This window comes from Schistocerca gregaria, chromosome 1 (genome assembly GCF_023897955.1).
Source record: "Schistocerca gregaria isolate iqSchGreg1 chromosome 1, iqSchGreg1.2, whole genome shotgun sequence".
NCBI lineage: Eukaryota > Metazoa > Arthropoda > Insecta > Orthoptera > Acrididae > Schistocerca > Schistocerca gregaria.
Window position 1 is genome coordinate 73,877,274 of NC_064920.1, and position 18,768 is coordinate 73,896,041.

At 42.2% G+C, this 18,768-nt stretch overlaps 1 protein-coding gene across 1 annotated transcript in view; it reads right to left on the reverse strand.

The window, feature by feature from the left end:
• The window catches only part of LOC126284920 (calsenilin), a 208,541-nt gene that overhangs the window by 74,518 nt on the left and 115,255 nt on the right, over positions 1-18,768 (reverse strand). Inside the window, exon 4 of the mRNA XM_049984186.1 lies at positions 2,465-2,575. Within this exon, the coding sequence (XP_049840143.1) occupies positions 2,465-2,575 (111 nt within the window). The remainder of the gene's footprint in view (positions 1-2,464; positions 2,576-18,768) is intronic.

An 18,768-nucleotide genomic window follows, 5' to 3' on the forward strand; every position in this document is an offset into this window, starting at 1 on the left:
ATTTTTAAATAGGAACCCCCATTTTTAATTACATATTCGTGTAGTACGTAAAGAAATATGAATGTTTTAGTTGGACAATTTTTTTCGCTTCATGGTAGATGGCGCTGTAATAGTCACAAACATATGGCTCACAATTTTAGACGAACAATTGGTAACAGATTTTTTAAATTAAGATACAGAACGTAGGTAAGTTTGAACATTTTATTTCGGTTGTTCCAATGTGATACATGTACCTTTGTGAATTCATCATTTCTGATAATGTTCTGTTAGAGCGTGATTACCTGTAAGACCCACATTAATGCAATAAATGCTCAAAATGATGTCCGTCAACCTCAATGCATTTGGCAATACGTGTAACGACATTCCTCTCAACAGCGAGTAGTTCGCCTTCCGTAATGTTCGCACATGCATTGACAATACGCTGACGCATATTGTCAGGCGTTGAAGGTGGATCACGATAGAAAATATCCTTCAACTTTCCCCATAGAAAGAAATCCGCGGACGTCAGATCCGGTGAACGTGCGGGCCACGGTACAGTGCTTCGACAACCAATCCACCTGTCATGACATATGCTATTCAATACCGCTTCAACCGCACGCGAGCTATGTGCGGGACATCCATCATGTTGGAAGTACATCGCCATTCTGTCATGCGGTGAAAAATCTTGTAGTAACATCGGTAGAACATTACGTAGGAAATCAGCATATATTGCACCATTTAGTTTGTCATCCATAAAATGGGGGACAATTATCCTTCCTTCCATAATGCTGCACCATACATTAACCCGCCAAGGTCGCTGATGTTCCACTTGTCGCAGCCATCGTGGATTTTCCGTTGCCCAATAGTGCTTATATCGTGAGATATTTGGCCCGTTCACTATCAATGGACCACCCTGTATAGAGAACAACACCGGTCCATACTTCCCTCGGGTACTCCTGACCATACGCTTGCCTCTGACGAATACTCGCTCGTGTTTTGTGCACAATACGGCTATCAGCCCTTGTTATGATCAGATGTGTTCAACTGCAACCTAGACGCTGAGTATGCCCGCTCTCACGTTCCCATGCAGTCCAACATCAGGACATTGTCACATCGAAAGCCCTACAAATCTGGTTACTGCACATTCGATCAAGCGGCCAATTAGAAACCCAAAGTGAGACCTCTCTGAAACGGTGTTAGGTGGTTATAACGCTGCCTCAGATGAGTAGATCGCATCTCTGTGCTCTTCAGCGCCCTCAATCGACAAATGACGCTGTTGACGCCCTTTATGTACACTAAGGGAACTAGTAACAATACCTAAGACGAATGCACTGTGGTGGCCATTCTACCTGTCGCAGAGAAATGCATCTCTAATAATTTAAATACAAGCCCATGTTGTCAAATTTACAAAGAAACTGGAATTATTAGCCCACTTACTGGCGTGACGCTGCATGGCCTCTGGCCCACATTCTTGCACTGATTCGGTTGGGAAGCTACACTGATACCCCACCATGTTTTCCGAGTGCTTCATTTTTTTTTGTCAGACAAAGTGTGTGAGCATTGTTTATTAATAGATAAGAGTGTAAAAATTGATGGTCGAAGTACACATTGTTTCACACTCTTCAGACGAAATGGTCCTTCTTACTACGAACAAAAAAGCGCTGCTCGAAATGGAAGAGGAGATCGAAAGTACTGACAAGTAGTATGGACTGAAAATAAACGCAAATAAAACAAAAATAATGACTACAGAAGGAGCTGAAAAGATAACAATGATGCTGGATTTATAGAATTTGGAATATGTGAGTCATTTTAATTGCATAGGAGGTAAAATATAGAGCAACTGAAAACAAAAATAATGACTACAGAAGGAGCTGAAAAGATAACAATGATGCTGGATTTATAGAATTTGGAATATGTGAGTCATTTTAATTGCATAGGAGGTAAAATATAGAGCAACTGGAGACGTAACAGTGACATTAACTGGAGAATAGCAGTGGCATATTTGGCATTGTCTAAAATTTCTGTGCAACGATATGGAAATAGGATTAGGGAAAGGGCTGAAGTATTGTGTGGTCCGGAATGTCACAATGCATGGTGCCGAAATATGGGTCATGAGGATGCAGACAGGAAGTAGCTGGGTATGTTAGTTTTTGGTGCCATATGTCTTCAAGCAAGAAACCTAGCGCACATGTTCACAGCACTGGAGGCGGCGTGGCACCACATTCCTGTCGATACCTTCCAAAATCTCACTGATTCTCTTCCTGCACGTCCGCACTCCGAAAGATGGTTATTCAGGCTTTTTACAAGTTGTCACATTAATGCGACTGGACCGTGCACAACCACCCTTCCATGTATTCGGGCTGCACTTCGGTGTACGACACTGTAGGAAACAGCTAAATGCAGATGAAGACTTTCAACATAGCTGCGGTTTGATTCAATTTTTCAGTATTTGTTTGGGTAAGGAAAGCAATGCGTGCCAACTAACCTTGAGGCAGGACTCGATGAACTCCTCGATGGTGATGACGCCATCCTGGTTGAGGTCGAGCTTCTTGAACACCCTGTCGACCTGCTCGCGCGCCTTTCTCTCGTCCTCCACCTGCAACAGCCGACGCACTGCTCAGTGTCCAGTCTGGTTGCTACACCTAGCCTGAAGCAATTTTGTGACAGACAGGACGCAATGGCGGGGGAAGTGATGCCGACGCGCAAGCAGCCACGCTTGACAAGGCGCCACTGGCTGGCGGCTGGCTCCCACCACACGACTCGCCATTAAGTCAATAACAAACTTACTTTGAACATAGTACAGCGCAGCCACTAAGCTTCCGGCAGTCGAGAGGGCTGGCTACCTCTGTCCGGGGTGTGGTTAGGGTGTCATGGTGTACCACTACCTAACTGAAGTAGTCTACGCTACCTGAAGTATGAACACAACTTATTTTGTATTAGTGTGAAACTGCAGTTTTTTCTCTCGTGAATGCTAGCGTAATCTGTAAGTAATCAAAAGAGTTTGTGCAACAAACAGCTGAAGTAGCTTATCAGAGAAAGAAATACAATGTTTCAAGAGAATATGAAGATATAATGTTTACAAGAATATTAAGATATAATTTCAGTAAAAAGGAAATTGCAAGGGGTAATGAAGATATAACTTAAGTGAAAAAATTGTAGGGCCTAATGAATTATAGATGCAATGATGAAAGCTGAAGAAATGAGTAAAAATTTGTACCACTATCAGGAACTGAACGCAGGTCTCCTTGCTAACTAGGCAGGAATTCCAACCATTACACCACTGCAGTGCTATATCTAACATTCCTACAAGGACTACACAAGTCCAATACCCTCCACAACACAAACTTCAAATCTTCAGCTTATTTTCTCCTTTTTAGATCGTCAGTATTGCCGAGGTTCCCCAACATTGGAATAGCAGCCCAGCGTTGGACATAATGCGGAAATCCTGTCACCGATGTGCAGATGATCTATAGATGTTCTCTCTTTCTTAGCATTTATCCCGACTGGCGGGGTCTGCTGGTTAATCGGATGTGTCATGTTACTGTTAAGGGGTGCCCAGATGCCCATCCTGACGCCACCACATACCTTCCAGGAAGGAATTAGTGTACCCGAACTGTCTGCGTCCATGGAATAGTGCGAATGTGTTCAGATGTCTGCAAGCCGTGTAACTGAGGCGGAACATGGGGACCAGCCCAATATTCACCTAGTGGGATGTGGAAAACCGCGTAAAAACCACCTCCAGGCGGATTAGATCTGGGGCTGGCGCGCCTACCCGAGTCCAGGAAGCAGAGCGTTAGCGTTCTCAGCTAGCCTGGAGGGTCATCATCTATATATGTTATGATAGAATTTTCCTCGAAACATTTGAGTCTCCATGTAGGCTAGTAAGCAAGAGAGTCTGGTTCAAGTTCTTGGCTGTGGAACAAATTTTAATTCATTTCTGCAGCTTTTACCGTTATCGTACATAAAGATAACACCTACAGAAAGATAAAGTATACCCATTAGGCCTGATATCTGATATTCAAAATTTGTATGAAAGCACACTATTTCTGCAGGACCTTAAACACTGACTTGGTTAGTCACAAGAAACAAAGCAGAGAGACTACGATTCAGTTTACCTTCTGCTCTATTTAATATCCGAATCGACGATGCTATTTTCAGATGGACTTTTCACGTAAATACTAAGGTTCAGCTGAATGGTATCTCAGTATTAAAATACTTCTTTATGCTTTACATTGATATCCAGGAAAGGAAATGACCGTCAGAGATGTTTCATGCTTCAACACCGGGACTTCAAGCGTTATGGCTGTCATGTAACGCATAATTGCGACAAGGAAATGCAAAACAAAGTGAATATGTTTAGTAACTGTTGTGTACATAATTCCGCGTAGTCAGCGCGTACACAACTTTCCCACTAGAGCGCGCCCCGCTAAGCACAACAGCGCAGGCGCAGCGCTCGTCCGTCTCCGCTTTACGAGATGGCGCTGTCATAAAGACGGACCAAATTCGCTTCCGCCGATCCGCGTATTAATATGTAACGCAGCCAATTAGATTGCTGCTAACGTAAAACCTTTTCTCCTCACGGATCACACTCGCGCAGTGATACCTGAACGCGCGAGGTATTATAACGAGTGTACAGACCTCTGATTAGTCAGTCTGCATTTGTCTGCACCAGTCCGTACCAGTCTGCATTAGTCTGTACCAGTCTATAGTCAAGTTTCAGTCTGCGCCTAATAAGATTATTATATTCCTGTACATAGCCATGAAGATAAATGTATAGACGCTTTGTCAAGTATCAGAGATATTTGAGAACAAGATTAACGTACCAAGACTTCAGATTGTCAATTGTAAATAGCATCCAGAACCAAGTTATTTTTATGCTTGTTATTATTTTAATAAATGTGTCTGAAAATTAATCAAGTTCTGTTTAAAGTTGGTCACCATCAATCTGCTACTCTAAGCGTGCAAGTTGCATTTCTATCGTTTGACCTAACGGCAGAAGATAAACACGCCACGATAAGACCACGAGACATTTTGCTGACACTCGCCTACTTCGCTAGAGCGACAAGTCAAATAATCTGATAGTGTGTGTACCGAAGGTCTTACAGTATGCACACCACAGTAACATTTTCGGAAGAATCAGCAGATATTTGGAAGTAAAACTCAGAAAGATAAGTTATTAAATTTTATAAGTCTCTTGTTCTTCCAACATGAAGTGAATCGTGGATGTTAAACAAGAGATCATTAACCAAAACGCCGTTTCCTGAAGTGTCGTGGGTTGTAAACCAACAGACATACTCATAAATGTTGATATCAGAAATGAAACAAATATATACACTGTAGAAGAAAAGTTATAAGAAATTAGGAGAAGATGCACTGAACACATACGAAGGATAGATCCTGAAACGTTAATGGAAATGAAGAATGAGAAACCAAAAAGAAGGTGATACCCTAGAAGAGTCAGGAAATGAAGGGAACCATAAACTACAGTAAACAGCTTAAAACTGAAAGTGAAGAGAAAAAAGAAGAAAACGCGGTTGGGCAGGCTATCGGACATTATTAAGAAAGAAATGGAACAAGCCGTTGACGGTCAAGGCTAATTTTGATCTGACTACATTATACAGCACGAGTCCGTGATGATGCTACAAACTTTTAGGAACGATGGAGAAAGGTAAATGTGTCAATTTGATGTAAATGACACCGAGTCGAAAGTTATAAGCAAAAATCGTTCTGATACCTTTGATAGTGGAATACATGTTGTAAGGTGTCAGGCAAATCCAACACCTTACATGAAAACCCTGACATGATAAGCAAATCCAGTAGTATGTCACATAGCTCCGAATAAATCGTTACATTAAATTAACCAAAGTAATACGAGTAACGAGTGAGCAAATGAAATACCACAGACTAACACAAGAATGCCTAATTGCATGTCGTACCTTCCCACCGTGAGGCAGACGCAGTTCCGAGGGGAGAAACGAGGACAGAAGCCGAGAGCAGAACCGTGTCGAGCTAGAAGGCCCTACGATAAGGAACGGAGGGCCCAGCCTACCTGTACAACTACCACCCGCACGTTTTATCGTGAGACTTTTTCGCGTCTCAGGTATGTCAAGGACCACCCCCCAGCCCATGTTAAAAGCTAGAGCCCTCCAGAAAAGCAGTATAGATCTTACGATAACACAAAAAGGGCCACTACCACCCGCAAGTTATAGCGTGAGACTTTTTCGCGTGTCTGTTACATTAGGACAATCCTCCAGCCCATGTTAAAAGATAGAGCCCTCCAGAAGAACAGTATTGATCTCACGATAACGCTAAAAGGACCACACCAGCTGCAGGTTTTAGCGTGAGACTTTTTAGCGTCTCTGTTACGTTGCAAATTTTAAAAAACATTGCCCCACCACGAAAAGTATAACGTTTCTCATTGGATACACAGAATTTTTGTAGGCGGAGCTTAAGGTTAACATTGAGACCCTGACTGGTCAGATGAAAACATAGCCAGATAGTTTTTTTAAACTAACTTCGGTAAATTGTAGTAAGGAGAAGTTAGAGAGAGTTGGTTCCGAGACGGCGAGCTGGATGGCTGCTGCGTCGGCCGCTGTCGCCCTGACGCTGCCTAAACACCGACAAGGTAATGAACGCACGCGATGCCGCATATTTGAGCGCATAAAGCTTCACTCAGAACTGCAGAAGTCTCATCTGTTACACCCCTTTTTTGCGTAATACTAATGGTGATCGTTATTTAAAACTCATGGTGTTCACATTTGTCACTTGAAGAACAGATCTGAAACGCGATGATTTTTCTTTTATATAGTTATTGAGAAGCCACATCAGCCACTGTAATTTACGACAAGTTAGATAAGTTATTAAAGATAGTTGAGGGTCACTGTAGACCATTTTGATAGTTTTCTCTTTTGTGAAACTGAATTTAAACCTAGATTATAGATGTGATATGGCATAGGTCATCCTTCGATCGATTGTAGAACTTGGAAACCCATTTAGGGAATATTCGTTCACATTTTTGTTGAACGCAGTTGGTTTTTACCATCCTGTATTAAAACATTTCCTTTTATCAATAGTGCAATTTATAAACGATGTTTTGTGAATAGAATAAATTTCCAATGGTAAACTTAACTGCTTTTTCGACGTTATTTTACCAGCTAACTAAAAATAGGAAAGCCTTGAACCCTTTCCACTATATTTTGTTAGTATTAAGATTCTTTTACAGGGAGTGCAGTGGAGCTGACGCTGAGATAATTTAGTATTTGGTTATATCATCGCTAGTCTCACTGAACTCTTCTGAATTCTACATGTCATGTGTGGTCTGGCGTCTCCTTACCAGCAACAGGTCCCAGGTTCAAACTAGTTAATTCCCTAAAAAACACGCTCAGAGCGTCGTTGCGCGAAAGTGGTAGGGAGACACGATATAGAACAATCAGACACCACCATGAATGTTTAGAATGTACCGGTACTGTTTGTGCTCAGAGTCCTTGAACATGTCTCACTTGTTATTCGTCAACGGATATGTTTCCGACATGACGGAGCTCACATCAGACATTCCCTGAAACGTGGAGAGGCAGAGGTGGTCCTTTTCCGTGGCCAGCACTTTCACTTGTTCTCAGCCCACTTGATTTTTTTCTTTGGGACCATGTGAGAAATGTTGAGTACGAAAAGTCTGTCGAGACTGAACAGGATATCTTGGCAAGAATGCTCACGGCCTCCGATAGAGCTGAAAAGACACCGGGATATTACAATTGTTATGACAGAACTCTGTGCGACGACGCCATAACTCCATAGACGCAGGGTGACACCGTATTGCACAACAGACGTAAATGTAGCAGCTTGCGAATCTTGAACAGGTAAACGAAATTCATTATTAAAAAGGCAAAGGTCCCGAGTTCGAGTCTCGGTCGGGCACACAGTTTTAATCTGCCAGGAAGTTTCATATCAGCGCACACTCCGCTGCAGAGTGAAATTCTCATTCTCATTCTGGAAATTCATTATTACTGTATCGTAGGCTTACAATCTTTGGCCTCTCTGACATCAAGTTACGTGCGTCGTGATCAGTCCAGCAACAAGGGAACTTACCTGACGGTATTTGGGACTATTCAGCGCGAATTCTGTACGTCATTATCAGGGTTGGGAAGTTGGGGCACTGTGTTTTATATCTGCGGGAGGCTTAGCAAGTCGCCCGAGCTTTGACGTGACTCAAGCAACAGAGAACGTTGACAGCAGAATCAGATGTTAATGAGCCGATTCTACCACGCAGTACAGACGCTTTTTGTTATGATAACGCACTGAACGTACTCAGTTGGCTTCGTTCTGTATCATGGGGAGATGATTGCTGGTTCGCAAGGTTGCACTGAATTTTCGTTATTGCGCGTTATGTGGTTTCCAGATTATAGAACAGAATACATGTTTCTATCATACATTTTGCACTCGCGTTTTAAGTGGGGAATGTAAGATCTTTGTGTACACAATCAACGTCTCAGAAAACGTAGCAGCTCATTGCCCTTCCACACATCAAATAACATTTCGGGGCATTCATGCTAATCTGCGATGATCTTTCGCCTATGGAATGTGAATGATAATGTAAGGGAACACGACCTGTTGAATTGGCTTTTTAAATAAAATATGACATCTTGTTTCAATTATTGAATGTAATATTAAGTACGAATGTAATCTGTGATTCTTTCGATCATGTCTTCCACTTGTTCACTTAAGAATTACTTTCCCCGAACGTCCTACATTAACAGTATTTAAAGGAGTGAGGGAATTAGCTGCCTTAAGCAGAAATGAAACATTTATTTCATAAAGTTTTCAGCTACACGGATAACATTATGACGCTGTTTAACTTAGCGATATGAACCAGCGAGGATGAAAGTATCGAGATGATTTCTACTGCCACGTTAGCGAACTATCTCCTATGTGCTTGGTGTTGTAAGCTATAGAAAGCAAAAACATTTGCGTAGCACTAACTGCATCTATAAGATGCTATTCTTACACGTGAATAGTGAGTATGTACATGAGGTTTTATGTTGCAAAAATTGTAGTTTCAGTGTCGTCTTGGCTAACTGTTGTTAAATCCTCCCCTTTTATTATTCCGTTGTTCTTTGGAAAGTTCTTGTCACCATGAAAGTTAGTCACATTGCGTTTCTTCCCATATTTGTCAGATGTTATATGAAGATGTATTATTTCAGGATATAAAAACCCGGTCATAGTTTCTTATCAAGTCACGGGTTGAAGTTGAATGTAGGGAAACGGCTTTCATAATACCTGAAATACTTTCGAGAATTACATTCCTATTGGTAGTAGGTATTGAAATAGCTACAAGTAACGTGTCAATGCCGTTGGCAGACATTTTTGTGTAGTTTAAAAATTTTATGGGAGTCATCTCAGTTGTTCAGAAAATCTAGTGAACTGACCTTTCGATTGTTTTGCACTAATTACTGTTTGTGCCTAATATTACACGCGCCATTTCTTCTGTCTCAATTTTGTAAGAATAGGACAGCCAATTGTCACCGTTTCAAAGTCCCTGTTTATGTGAAATATTTTGAACACCTACCCTGAGACCGGTCAGAGCATCTCTCCTTTTGAGTATAGCGACTAGGCGTATCTCACACACTTAAAAAAAAATTGCGTGCCATCTTCTGGAGAGGAAAGAAACTACAGGAATTAAAAAAAAAAACAACTAGGCCACCGGAGAAACGCTCTTTTAATTAAAGAGAGAGCGCCTGCCGAATGAACCATCCCCATATTCCCCACAAGTGAACAGCGACTGTATATATCAGGATAATGGCATGCGGTTTTTAAAGCCTCTCTTCCCGATTACGAGAGTAGTCTATGAAAAACTGTGCGACGTCGCTGGATAGACAAGCTCCAAACTGATGACAAACAACTACTAGGGAGACTGAAACGTAGATGGCAGGAAGTCTTGACTGTGATCATGAAGATAACTCTCGTCCAAATGTTAGACGTCGCGGGAAGTGGAGTTTCTAAATCCGAAGAATTAAATTTTTCTCAAGGGTGAAAAATGAGAAGAATATGATGAAGCAGAAGAAGAAGTAGGGGGGGGGGGGAGGAGGAGGAGGAGGAGGAGGAGGAGGAAGAGGGAGAAAACGAGTAAGAAGTTGACGAAGAAGACATTATCGTGACTTATAACACTAGGAAAACACAGGTTTTGTTTTGTAATGTAACAAATTATCTATTACGATCAGAACGTCAGCATGGTCAACTCTCTAACATACAGATGTGTGATTTACAGATATACGTTCCTTCAGTATGTGTTCCCTGTGCCATGCTAATCTAAGTAATTTGTTGCTTAAGTTAGCCTGAATGGACTGCACTGAAAGTGCTCTCCGTTCGCTGCATTGATTAACGTTTCTAGTCAGTTATAAAACGTAAGGCTGTTTGCAACAAATTTCCAGACGCAGAAGTCACATTGTGTAGAATCTTGAGAATACGGTGACAAGGGAAAAGTCTGTTATCATCCTCTGCCTTATGCGAAGAAGACGTGACAGTCTTCGATCATTCCTGTCAAATTCGTAGAGCGCCGTCCAACGGTAGGGAGAGATTAGCATAGTAATGATTTAGGTCGTGTTACAACCACTTCACTACGGTGTCAGAGATGTGTTTAGTGGAACACATTTCCTTCTCCTTTGTAAAAGTTTTGTAACATACGACTAGACCTATAACTTTCTGTGCGACGCCCCTCAAAAAAAACTTTGAATTCTGAGGTCTACGCCGAGACTCCTTACGTAGGCACGGTTTCTGGCTTCCCAGGCAAGAATCTCGAACCTCTTCATCACGATACTGAAATATATCACAGTTTCATCAAAAAATTACTAGTGTTTCAGCTAATATGTCTTCTGTTTTTTAATTTTTATGCGCACCAAATTTGACTCATCATATATGACTCTTGTCCATACCTACATGAATAACAGCTTACGTGCTTTGAAGTACAACGACCTAAGCAACATCTCCAGACAGTAATTTCGGGCATTCTCCGTACCCCTACTCTAGTCAGTCAGCAGCTTGTAGGGATTCCGCTAAAAACTGTCACATCTCATTTCTATGTCCTTAGCAGAAACACAAGGTCAACTAGGAACGTTGGCTTTAGATCTGAATCTACGTTAGTAGTTCACCAGCCTTCTCACACCTTTCTCTCTGTGTAAGGTGAGACGTCAGAAAATACACACCTCAAACTGTAACACCCAATTAAACTGTAAATTAAAAAAGTAGCTCATTTTTTAAATAATGAAGGATAATCAATATTTAGTTAAAATTCGTAGAATCCTAATGACGAAATTATATACCTTTTTATTACTGAATTAAGGAGCAATGAGTTCATGAGGCAGTTTGCGCTGCTTGCTTCTAACAATCTTTTTCGTATTCGTTTTGGGTCGAGCAATGTAAGGTCCAAATTCACTCGGTTCCACGCTTTTGCTTTCGTTCATTGCTGCCAAAGTCGAAAATATAGTTTAGCACCATACAGTTATGTTAATTGGAGTCGGATTTTTTTCTTGGGACTTTCCTGACAATGATCGATACTCGTTCCAACCTATCACCTAAATGTTACCGCTTATATTTTATCAAAATTTATCTTCAGTTTGTGGTATTCACGTAGTCCAAGAAATTACATTACGGTACGACTTTCGCTGTCTGATAATATGATTGATCGTATAACATAGGTATTTTCGTCCAAATTAGGAAAGCAGTAGGGTGTTTCCTTGGTTATAAGGGCTGATTACCGTTACTGGAATGGCAGTATAAGATTTTAGCACTAGACCAAAACGTCTGGAAGAAAAAACTTAAAATTTTTCTTAAAAGGAGTGGAAATGCCGAAGTCATTCAAAAACAGAGGGCTGCAGATGTGTATTCGAGATTGCATGATGGGAAGTGATAGGAGAACAGCAAAACAAATCAGTGGATCACAGGATAAACTAGAAAGCTGGTAGACGAAAAATGTAGTCAGGCGAATGTGCGTTTTAGGCACCGAAGAAGTGTTGTTGGATTCTAAGAAATGAGGCAAAAAACCTAGATGACTTCGTAATGGAAGGTGCTACACGGCATTAGATAACATATGGAAGGAGCATTGGTATGCATAACTGAAAACTGATTTACATCGAGAAATGTGGGTAAGGCATTTATCGTGCAGTTGATGCCAAATGGATGATGAAGACTATGGTCTTAGAAATATAAAGTGAAATAATTGCAGAGACCAATTAGATAATTTTAAACTGAAATGAGAGTCATGCCTGAGCCACAGTCAAACACTTTTCTTTTTATTACCACTCTTCTCACCCCCACCCCCCGCCGCCGCCACCACCACCACCACCACCACCACCACCAAAAATCGGCTGACAGATCCATACTCAGACAGTATATAATGTCAGCGCACGATATCGAAAATAACATTATTATTTTTTCCTTATAAAATCCAGCGATAGCGTGATTGACCTAAACAATTATGTTTATCACTAAGAGAGTGATATACTAAAGTGTAACACCTGTCAACGTGTGCAACAGTTCATTGAAATAAGGAAATCTGTAGTAGTACATCACAAACATATATGTCAAACAGGTTCTTCCACTTGAAGGATATCTTTCCAACTCTCACGTTTTTCCGTCAATAAGCGAATCTCATTGGGGTATTTCGAACCACCAAATACATATTCCGGCCTCAATTTATACTATGACAGCTACTGTCTGAACCGATAAATATTATACGTAATTCAGGACGCAAAGCCTATAACGAACTCAAGGTACGTGTTCTGAGTCACTGTGCAAAGATTTAAGGTGCACTGTTGGTGATGCAGTACGGGAACTATTGCAATTACATAAAGTATGAGAGAAATTCAATGATGACTGATGTTCACCTCAGACGGAGTTGTAGGAGTGTAATCATCGGGGGACAATTATTTTTAAGGCCTCCCTACTGAGGTGACTATCACTACAGAGACACAAATTTAAATTTGACACGGTAAAATCTCATAGTTGACGCAGAACGGGCTTCCCGTAATTACTGATAAACACTATGGAACAGCAATTAACACATGTCTCGTTTCGAGGACGATCAAAATTTTCGTTTCATTACAGCCACTTCTGCTTCTACATTAACGTAGATACTTGACTATGCACTGTACTGTGTGTAGTGAAGGGTACTTCGTACGAGTATTTTGTCCTATTCCGTCCAACTATTGATCGAGGGAAAAATGACTCTACATATGCCTGTCTCTTATTCCCATGATATAAGCTTTGTCACCCCGTTGTAAATCTCTTGTGGTTAGCTTACATCATTTCGTGCGAAATAATGGTGTGCTATTTGGGCACATTTTACAACGTAAAACATTCAAAGTCGTATGAAGAATATTGCGATTGTCAAAGAGAAATTAAACCAGTCCTTTTCGGAAAATATTTGAACAAACAGAAGAAAATTTTATTTCGGGAGTAGTAGTGATATTAAAAATTTTTCCGTCTGTTACTCCAAGAGAAAGTTAATTGTGTATCTGTAGTCCTGTACGTGTGCAATTCAAGTTAGTTTTCACAGTGGGATGGTACAAATTTTCTCCTCTCACGCGGCATCGTGAAAGTTACAAAGCTACTGATCTATAGTTTCCCATTCCGTTAATGACGACTGTGACAAATGGGAGACACATATCTTCTAGACAAAAGCAGAACAGGTGTCTAAAATACGTGACCCAATTGTCGGTGGACAAGTGGCGGGGGAATGACTGGAGCGCTCATAACTGAGAAAGAGCAGTAAATAGAGAGACAGGAAACAAGACGAGGAAGAACTCGGAACACTTTGTTGGCAGGCAGTCCTCGAGCGACATAAATAACACGTGAGATTGCTTCTTGGGAGGGGGCCAAAACGCGATGGCAGGCAGCGGGAAATAACCTCCAGGGGCGTGGGAGAATGGGCAGGGCGTTCATTTGCCGTAGACGGACACGGAAACGGGAGATGATCCATTTCCGACGAGGAGACATTTGTCATCCCTGCGTGAATGACGGGGAGCTGCAAGGGGCGACACTGAAGTCTTAACTGTCAGACGGGGAATTGAGCGAACTGTAGCATTTGACGGAAGACGCAACTCAGGTGAGCATCGGTGACCTAAAAATAGTACTTAGAACCTAACTCAATCGTGGACTGTGCTCCCTTATAAGGGCAATAGTTTTAAGGCAAGACTTAGGTACGACAATGGAACAACTACAGTGCAAGATCAACACGTACATAGTTTATTTAACATCCACTCTACACTCCTACACTCTCAATTAAAGTAACTGTTGAATTAATGTTAATCGATAATTGTGGCTAGATTCCCCAAACGTGTCGTTAACGACTAACATATAGAGTAAATGTGTATGAGCTGTTACGTTAAGTAAATAGTAAAACTACTAAATACTTAGTCCACTCACAACTTATAATACAAATCCACTACTCTGTAAATGAGGAAAACGTTCAACCAAGGTTACATAGTGAAATTTAAAATTTTCACGGCAGAGATTTCGGGATTGCAATCGGTCGTCGTAAGCTTCACGATACTTAAGCTGAACACCTGCCACTAATATTCAGGTGAGCCGTCGAAGGCTAACGAAGACGTTCTCCGCTCCGCCTCATACAGCGCGCTGATAGTTTACCTAGAGAGCTTGCACATTTGAGGACAATGTTCAGAGACAATGAATACTCGACCCACAAAATTAACAGGGCGTTCTGAGCTAAAGACAAGAACCGGGAAGTGGACTAAGAGGAGAAAGCGCCAGCAAAGTCCCTAGCTTTTCTTCCCTTCGTTGGAAATATTTCCTTAAAAATAGCAAGGATACTCACTCGTTTTCAGGTGAAAGTGTTTTTCCGCCAACCATCTAACATTTCGGACCTGCTAGAATTAATCAAGGATAACTTGTTATTGCAGAAGGTGGGAATTTACGAAATACATTGCTAGTGTGGTATGATCCATATAGGATAAACAACACGCACAGTGGAAGAACGTTGCACAGGACATAAACGTTGCACTCGCCTTCTGCTACCTAGCAAGTTTGCAGTTGCAAAACATTGTACCTACAACGGACATTCAATGGAGTATGACAAAACATTAATTCAGCCACAGAAATATCTTTTTGGGACTCCATTATAAAAAAAGAAAAAAAACGTTGAAATACGCATCGCTGAAAATCTAATGAACCGCGACAGTGGCTACCAGATGGATAATGCGTGGAATCCTCTCATCTCAGAGATTTGCTACAGACGAGGACGCCAGAATAATCCGATGACTGCGGCGAGCGACAACGTGAGACACAGCTGATCTGTGGAGTTCCACCGACTCCAGGCGCTGTGGTCGGCCCTTCTGTCACCGTGACTCTGATGCATGCGCGGCAATACTATCAGCGCGTTATATACGGCCCAGCGGAGAACGTCTTCGCCAGTCTTTGATGGCTCATCTGAAGAAGACCGGTAGGTGACCAGTTGAAACATCGTAAAGTGAAGTGAAGTCTGTACGGCGACCGCCTGCAATCCCGAAATCTCTTCGAACAAACATATTATTAAAAGAACGTCCAGCAGAACTTTTTTTAAAAATTTGTTAGGTTTTCTGAGAACAGAACGAGGCTGTCAAGGCATGAGCAGTGAGTGAAAAATGGAAAATTCATGGAAGATTACACTGTGAAAAATGCTGAAAGCTAGTTTTGAGCAGACGGATTTGAGGTGGATAATCGATAGAATTCTTTCAAATTAGGTTTTTGTTTTAGCCACAGCAGAGGGAAAATATAAGAGACCTTGACCGGTCTCGCGTAGATTAATTTAAAAAAATGGCTCTGAGCACTATGGGACTTAACTGCTGTGGTCATCAGTCCCCTAGAACTCAGAACTACTTAAACCTAACTAACCTAAGGACATCACACACATCCATGCCCGAGGCAGGATTCGAACCTGCGACCGTAGCAGCCTCACGGTTCCGGATTGCGCGCCTAGAACAGCGAGATCACCGCGGCCGGCACTTATTAATTCTTTACTATCATTTCAAGCCTTTCCAACATATATAAAGCGGGCTGGTTTTAGGAGGTCCATTTCAGTGGTTGGATCGGGAAGATTCAGAGAGATTTAGAGGTAGAATGAAGGCTTTCACGACCGGGTGACATGGCTGTTGATATACTTTCCGGGATGTGAGGTCGTGGTCCAAGAACTTTTTCTGCTCCTTACGTTTCGTCGAGGACTGCGCTGGACTTCCTCAGAGGCGCTGCTCCGCTGAGTCTTGCCGACTAACTGGTCGGGTGTCTGAGAGCGACTTATATATTGTGAGAAAGGAACAGAAGACCAAAAGATAAGAATGAACCACAACGACAGAAAAATACAGTAGTTCTCCCTTTTATTAAAAAAGTAACAGACCGGATCGGTAAGATTTTCCGAAAACATGACATAACACCGGTCTTTAAACGAACAAAGAAAATAAGTCAAGCACTACGATCTGTGAAGGATAAGCGCCCTCCTCTGTCGACATGTGGTGTGTATAAAATTCCATGTACCTGTGGGAAAGTTTATATTGGTACTACCAAAAGAAGCGTAAATACGCGACTGAAAGAGCATAAAAGTCTTTGTCGACTTGGAAAAATAGAAAAATCAGCTGTAGCGTAACATGCTCTTCAACCAGGAAACCACCAAGTGAAGTTTTCGGATACCGAAGTTTTATCTACAACGTTAAATTACTATCCACGCCTATACTGAGAAGCTATTGAAATTTATAAACATCACGATAATTTTAATAGGAAAGAGGAGGCTATGAAACTCAGCGATATATGGACAGTGGCTCTACAAAATTGCTAATAATTTTTATCTTGACAAGGTGGTGATCGATAGTCAACCTTATCTTTACTATGGATTATCACTGCTCATCACGTGTCACCTGAAACCACGCCCCCCTTTTTCACAATATATAAGTCGCTCTCAGACACCCGACCAGTCAGTCGACAAGACTCAGCGGAGCAGCGCCTCTGAGGATGTCCAGCGCAGTCCTGGACGAAACGTAAGGAGCAGAAAAAGTTCTTGGACCACGACCTCACATCCCGGAAAGTATATCAACAGCCAGATTTGGAGGTGTTTCCAGTGGCAAATATTGGTCAATAACTAAGTAAACCTTCTCGAAATCCTTCACTGGGGCCCGCATACTGAAACTATTTTAATTATTTGCTCGAAAACACAGTTCCAGTCAACAATATGAGACCCTGTGTGTGTGTGTGTGTGTGTGTGTGTGTGTGTGTGTGTGTGTGTATGAACGGGTGTACGGGTGTGCTTGTGTGTGTGTGTGGAGACGGAGGGAGGGAGAGGAGGAGGAGGGAGAGAGGGAGAGAGGGAAGGAGAGGAGGAGGAGGGAGAGAGGGAGAGAGAGAGAGAGAGAGAGAGAGAGAGAGAGAGAGAGAGAGAGAGAGATATGACTAAATTTTGGAAGCAAGTATAATACGTTGCTTATGAATTATGTCTGGCTGATTGTCGTACATTCAGTGCAAGCTGTGAAACGCATTGATAGAGAGCACTGCAGTTAATTATAGAAGGCATCAGTAGTATTTTACAGAATTTGCGAATGGTTTCTTCAAACCAAAACAAGAAAGTACTCCACACAAAGACACGTGAGGAATTTCTTCTTTTCTAAGTTCGACGAAGTAGACGTGTTTCTCATATGCACTGGAGTACTGTGCGGCTCTTTATGCATGGTGATATTCACTGAAGGAAGACCGCGACGCCAGTAGACTGCAGTAGGGCCTGCAGACTCCGTTGCAGGGACTCGTGGTCCTGGGACTGGGACGTAAATAAGTGTAACGATTTGCGAATGAATAGATGGAAAGATTCATTACTGTTCGATTACGTTATTGGTGATAAATCACTGGGAAAAGCAACAACCGTCAAACAAACTGCAATAAAGTAAATGAGACTTGAGAATCATTGGAAGAATCTTGTGAGGGGCAGTCAAATGGAAACCGGACACCCCACACAATGGGGTCATGGAATGTTCCCGTTCAGAAGTAATCACCACACGTGCTAAGACATTTTTCCCAGTGGGAGATTATACGTATAATTCCTGTATCGTAGAACGAGGTCGGCTGCCGATGACTCCAACAGCGCACCCACTCTTGCACATCCATGTCTTTCTTTAGCTCGCCAAAGATATGAAAATGTGACGGAGAAAGGCCCAAGCTGTATAGAGGATGTTGCATTGCTTCCCAACCAAATTGCAGCCTTCGTCCGACTGGCAGTGTGGGGGCGGATATTATCGTGCTTCAGGATGATTCCGTCCAACAGCATTCCGACAGCTGGAGGGCAAACGATCAAGCCAACAGCTGAAACATCTCCCCCGTTTTCACACGAAGTTCCGGTAAGGTCATGATGACCTCCTCCTCCGACTGCAAGGTCCCTCTGCCCGCCGAATTCCTGAGCGTGGAACCACAATCAATTTGCAGAACCCAGGAAGGCTGTCGGATGGAATCATCCTGTTCCATAACATCGCCCGGCAGTGCGACGACGTCTACGCTTCAGTGATGTGGGTGGCAAACACTGCAAACGCTATGAACTCAGTCATCGACACGCCTTAAAGATGGCTGGGAGGTTTCCAGCCGAAATATCGCAAGAAGAATTGTCGCTGTCCCGAGTGGACGCCCGAAAAATGATGGAACACTGCAACATCCTCTGCACAGCCCGAATCTTTCACCGTCTGATTTTCACATCCTTGGTGACCTGAAGAAAGACTTTCGTGGATATCGGTTGCACTCTGACGAGGAAGTGCAACAGTAGGTGGGTTTGTAGATCCGGCA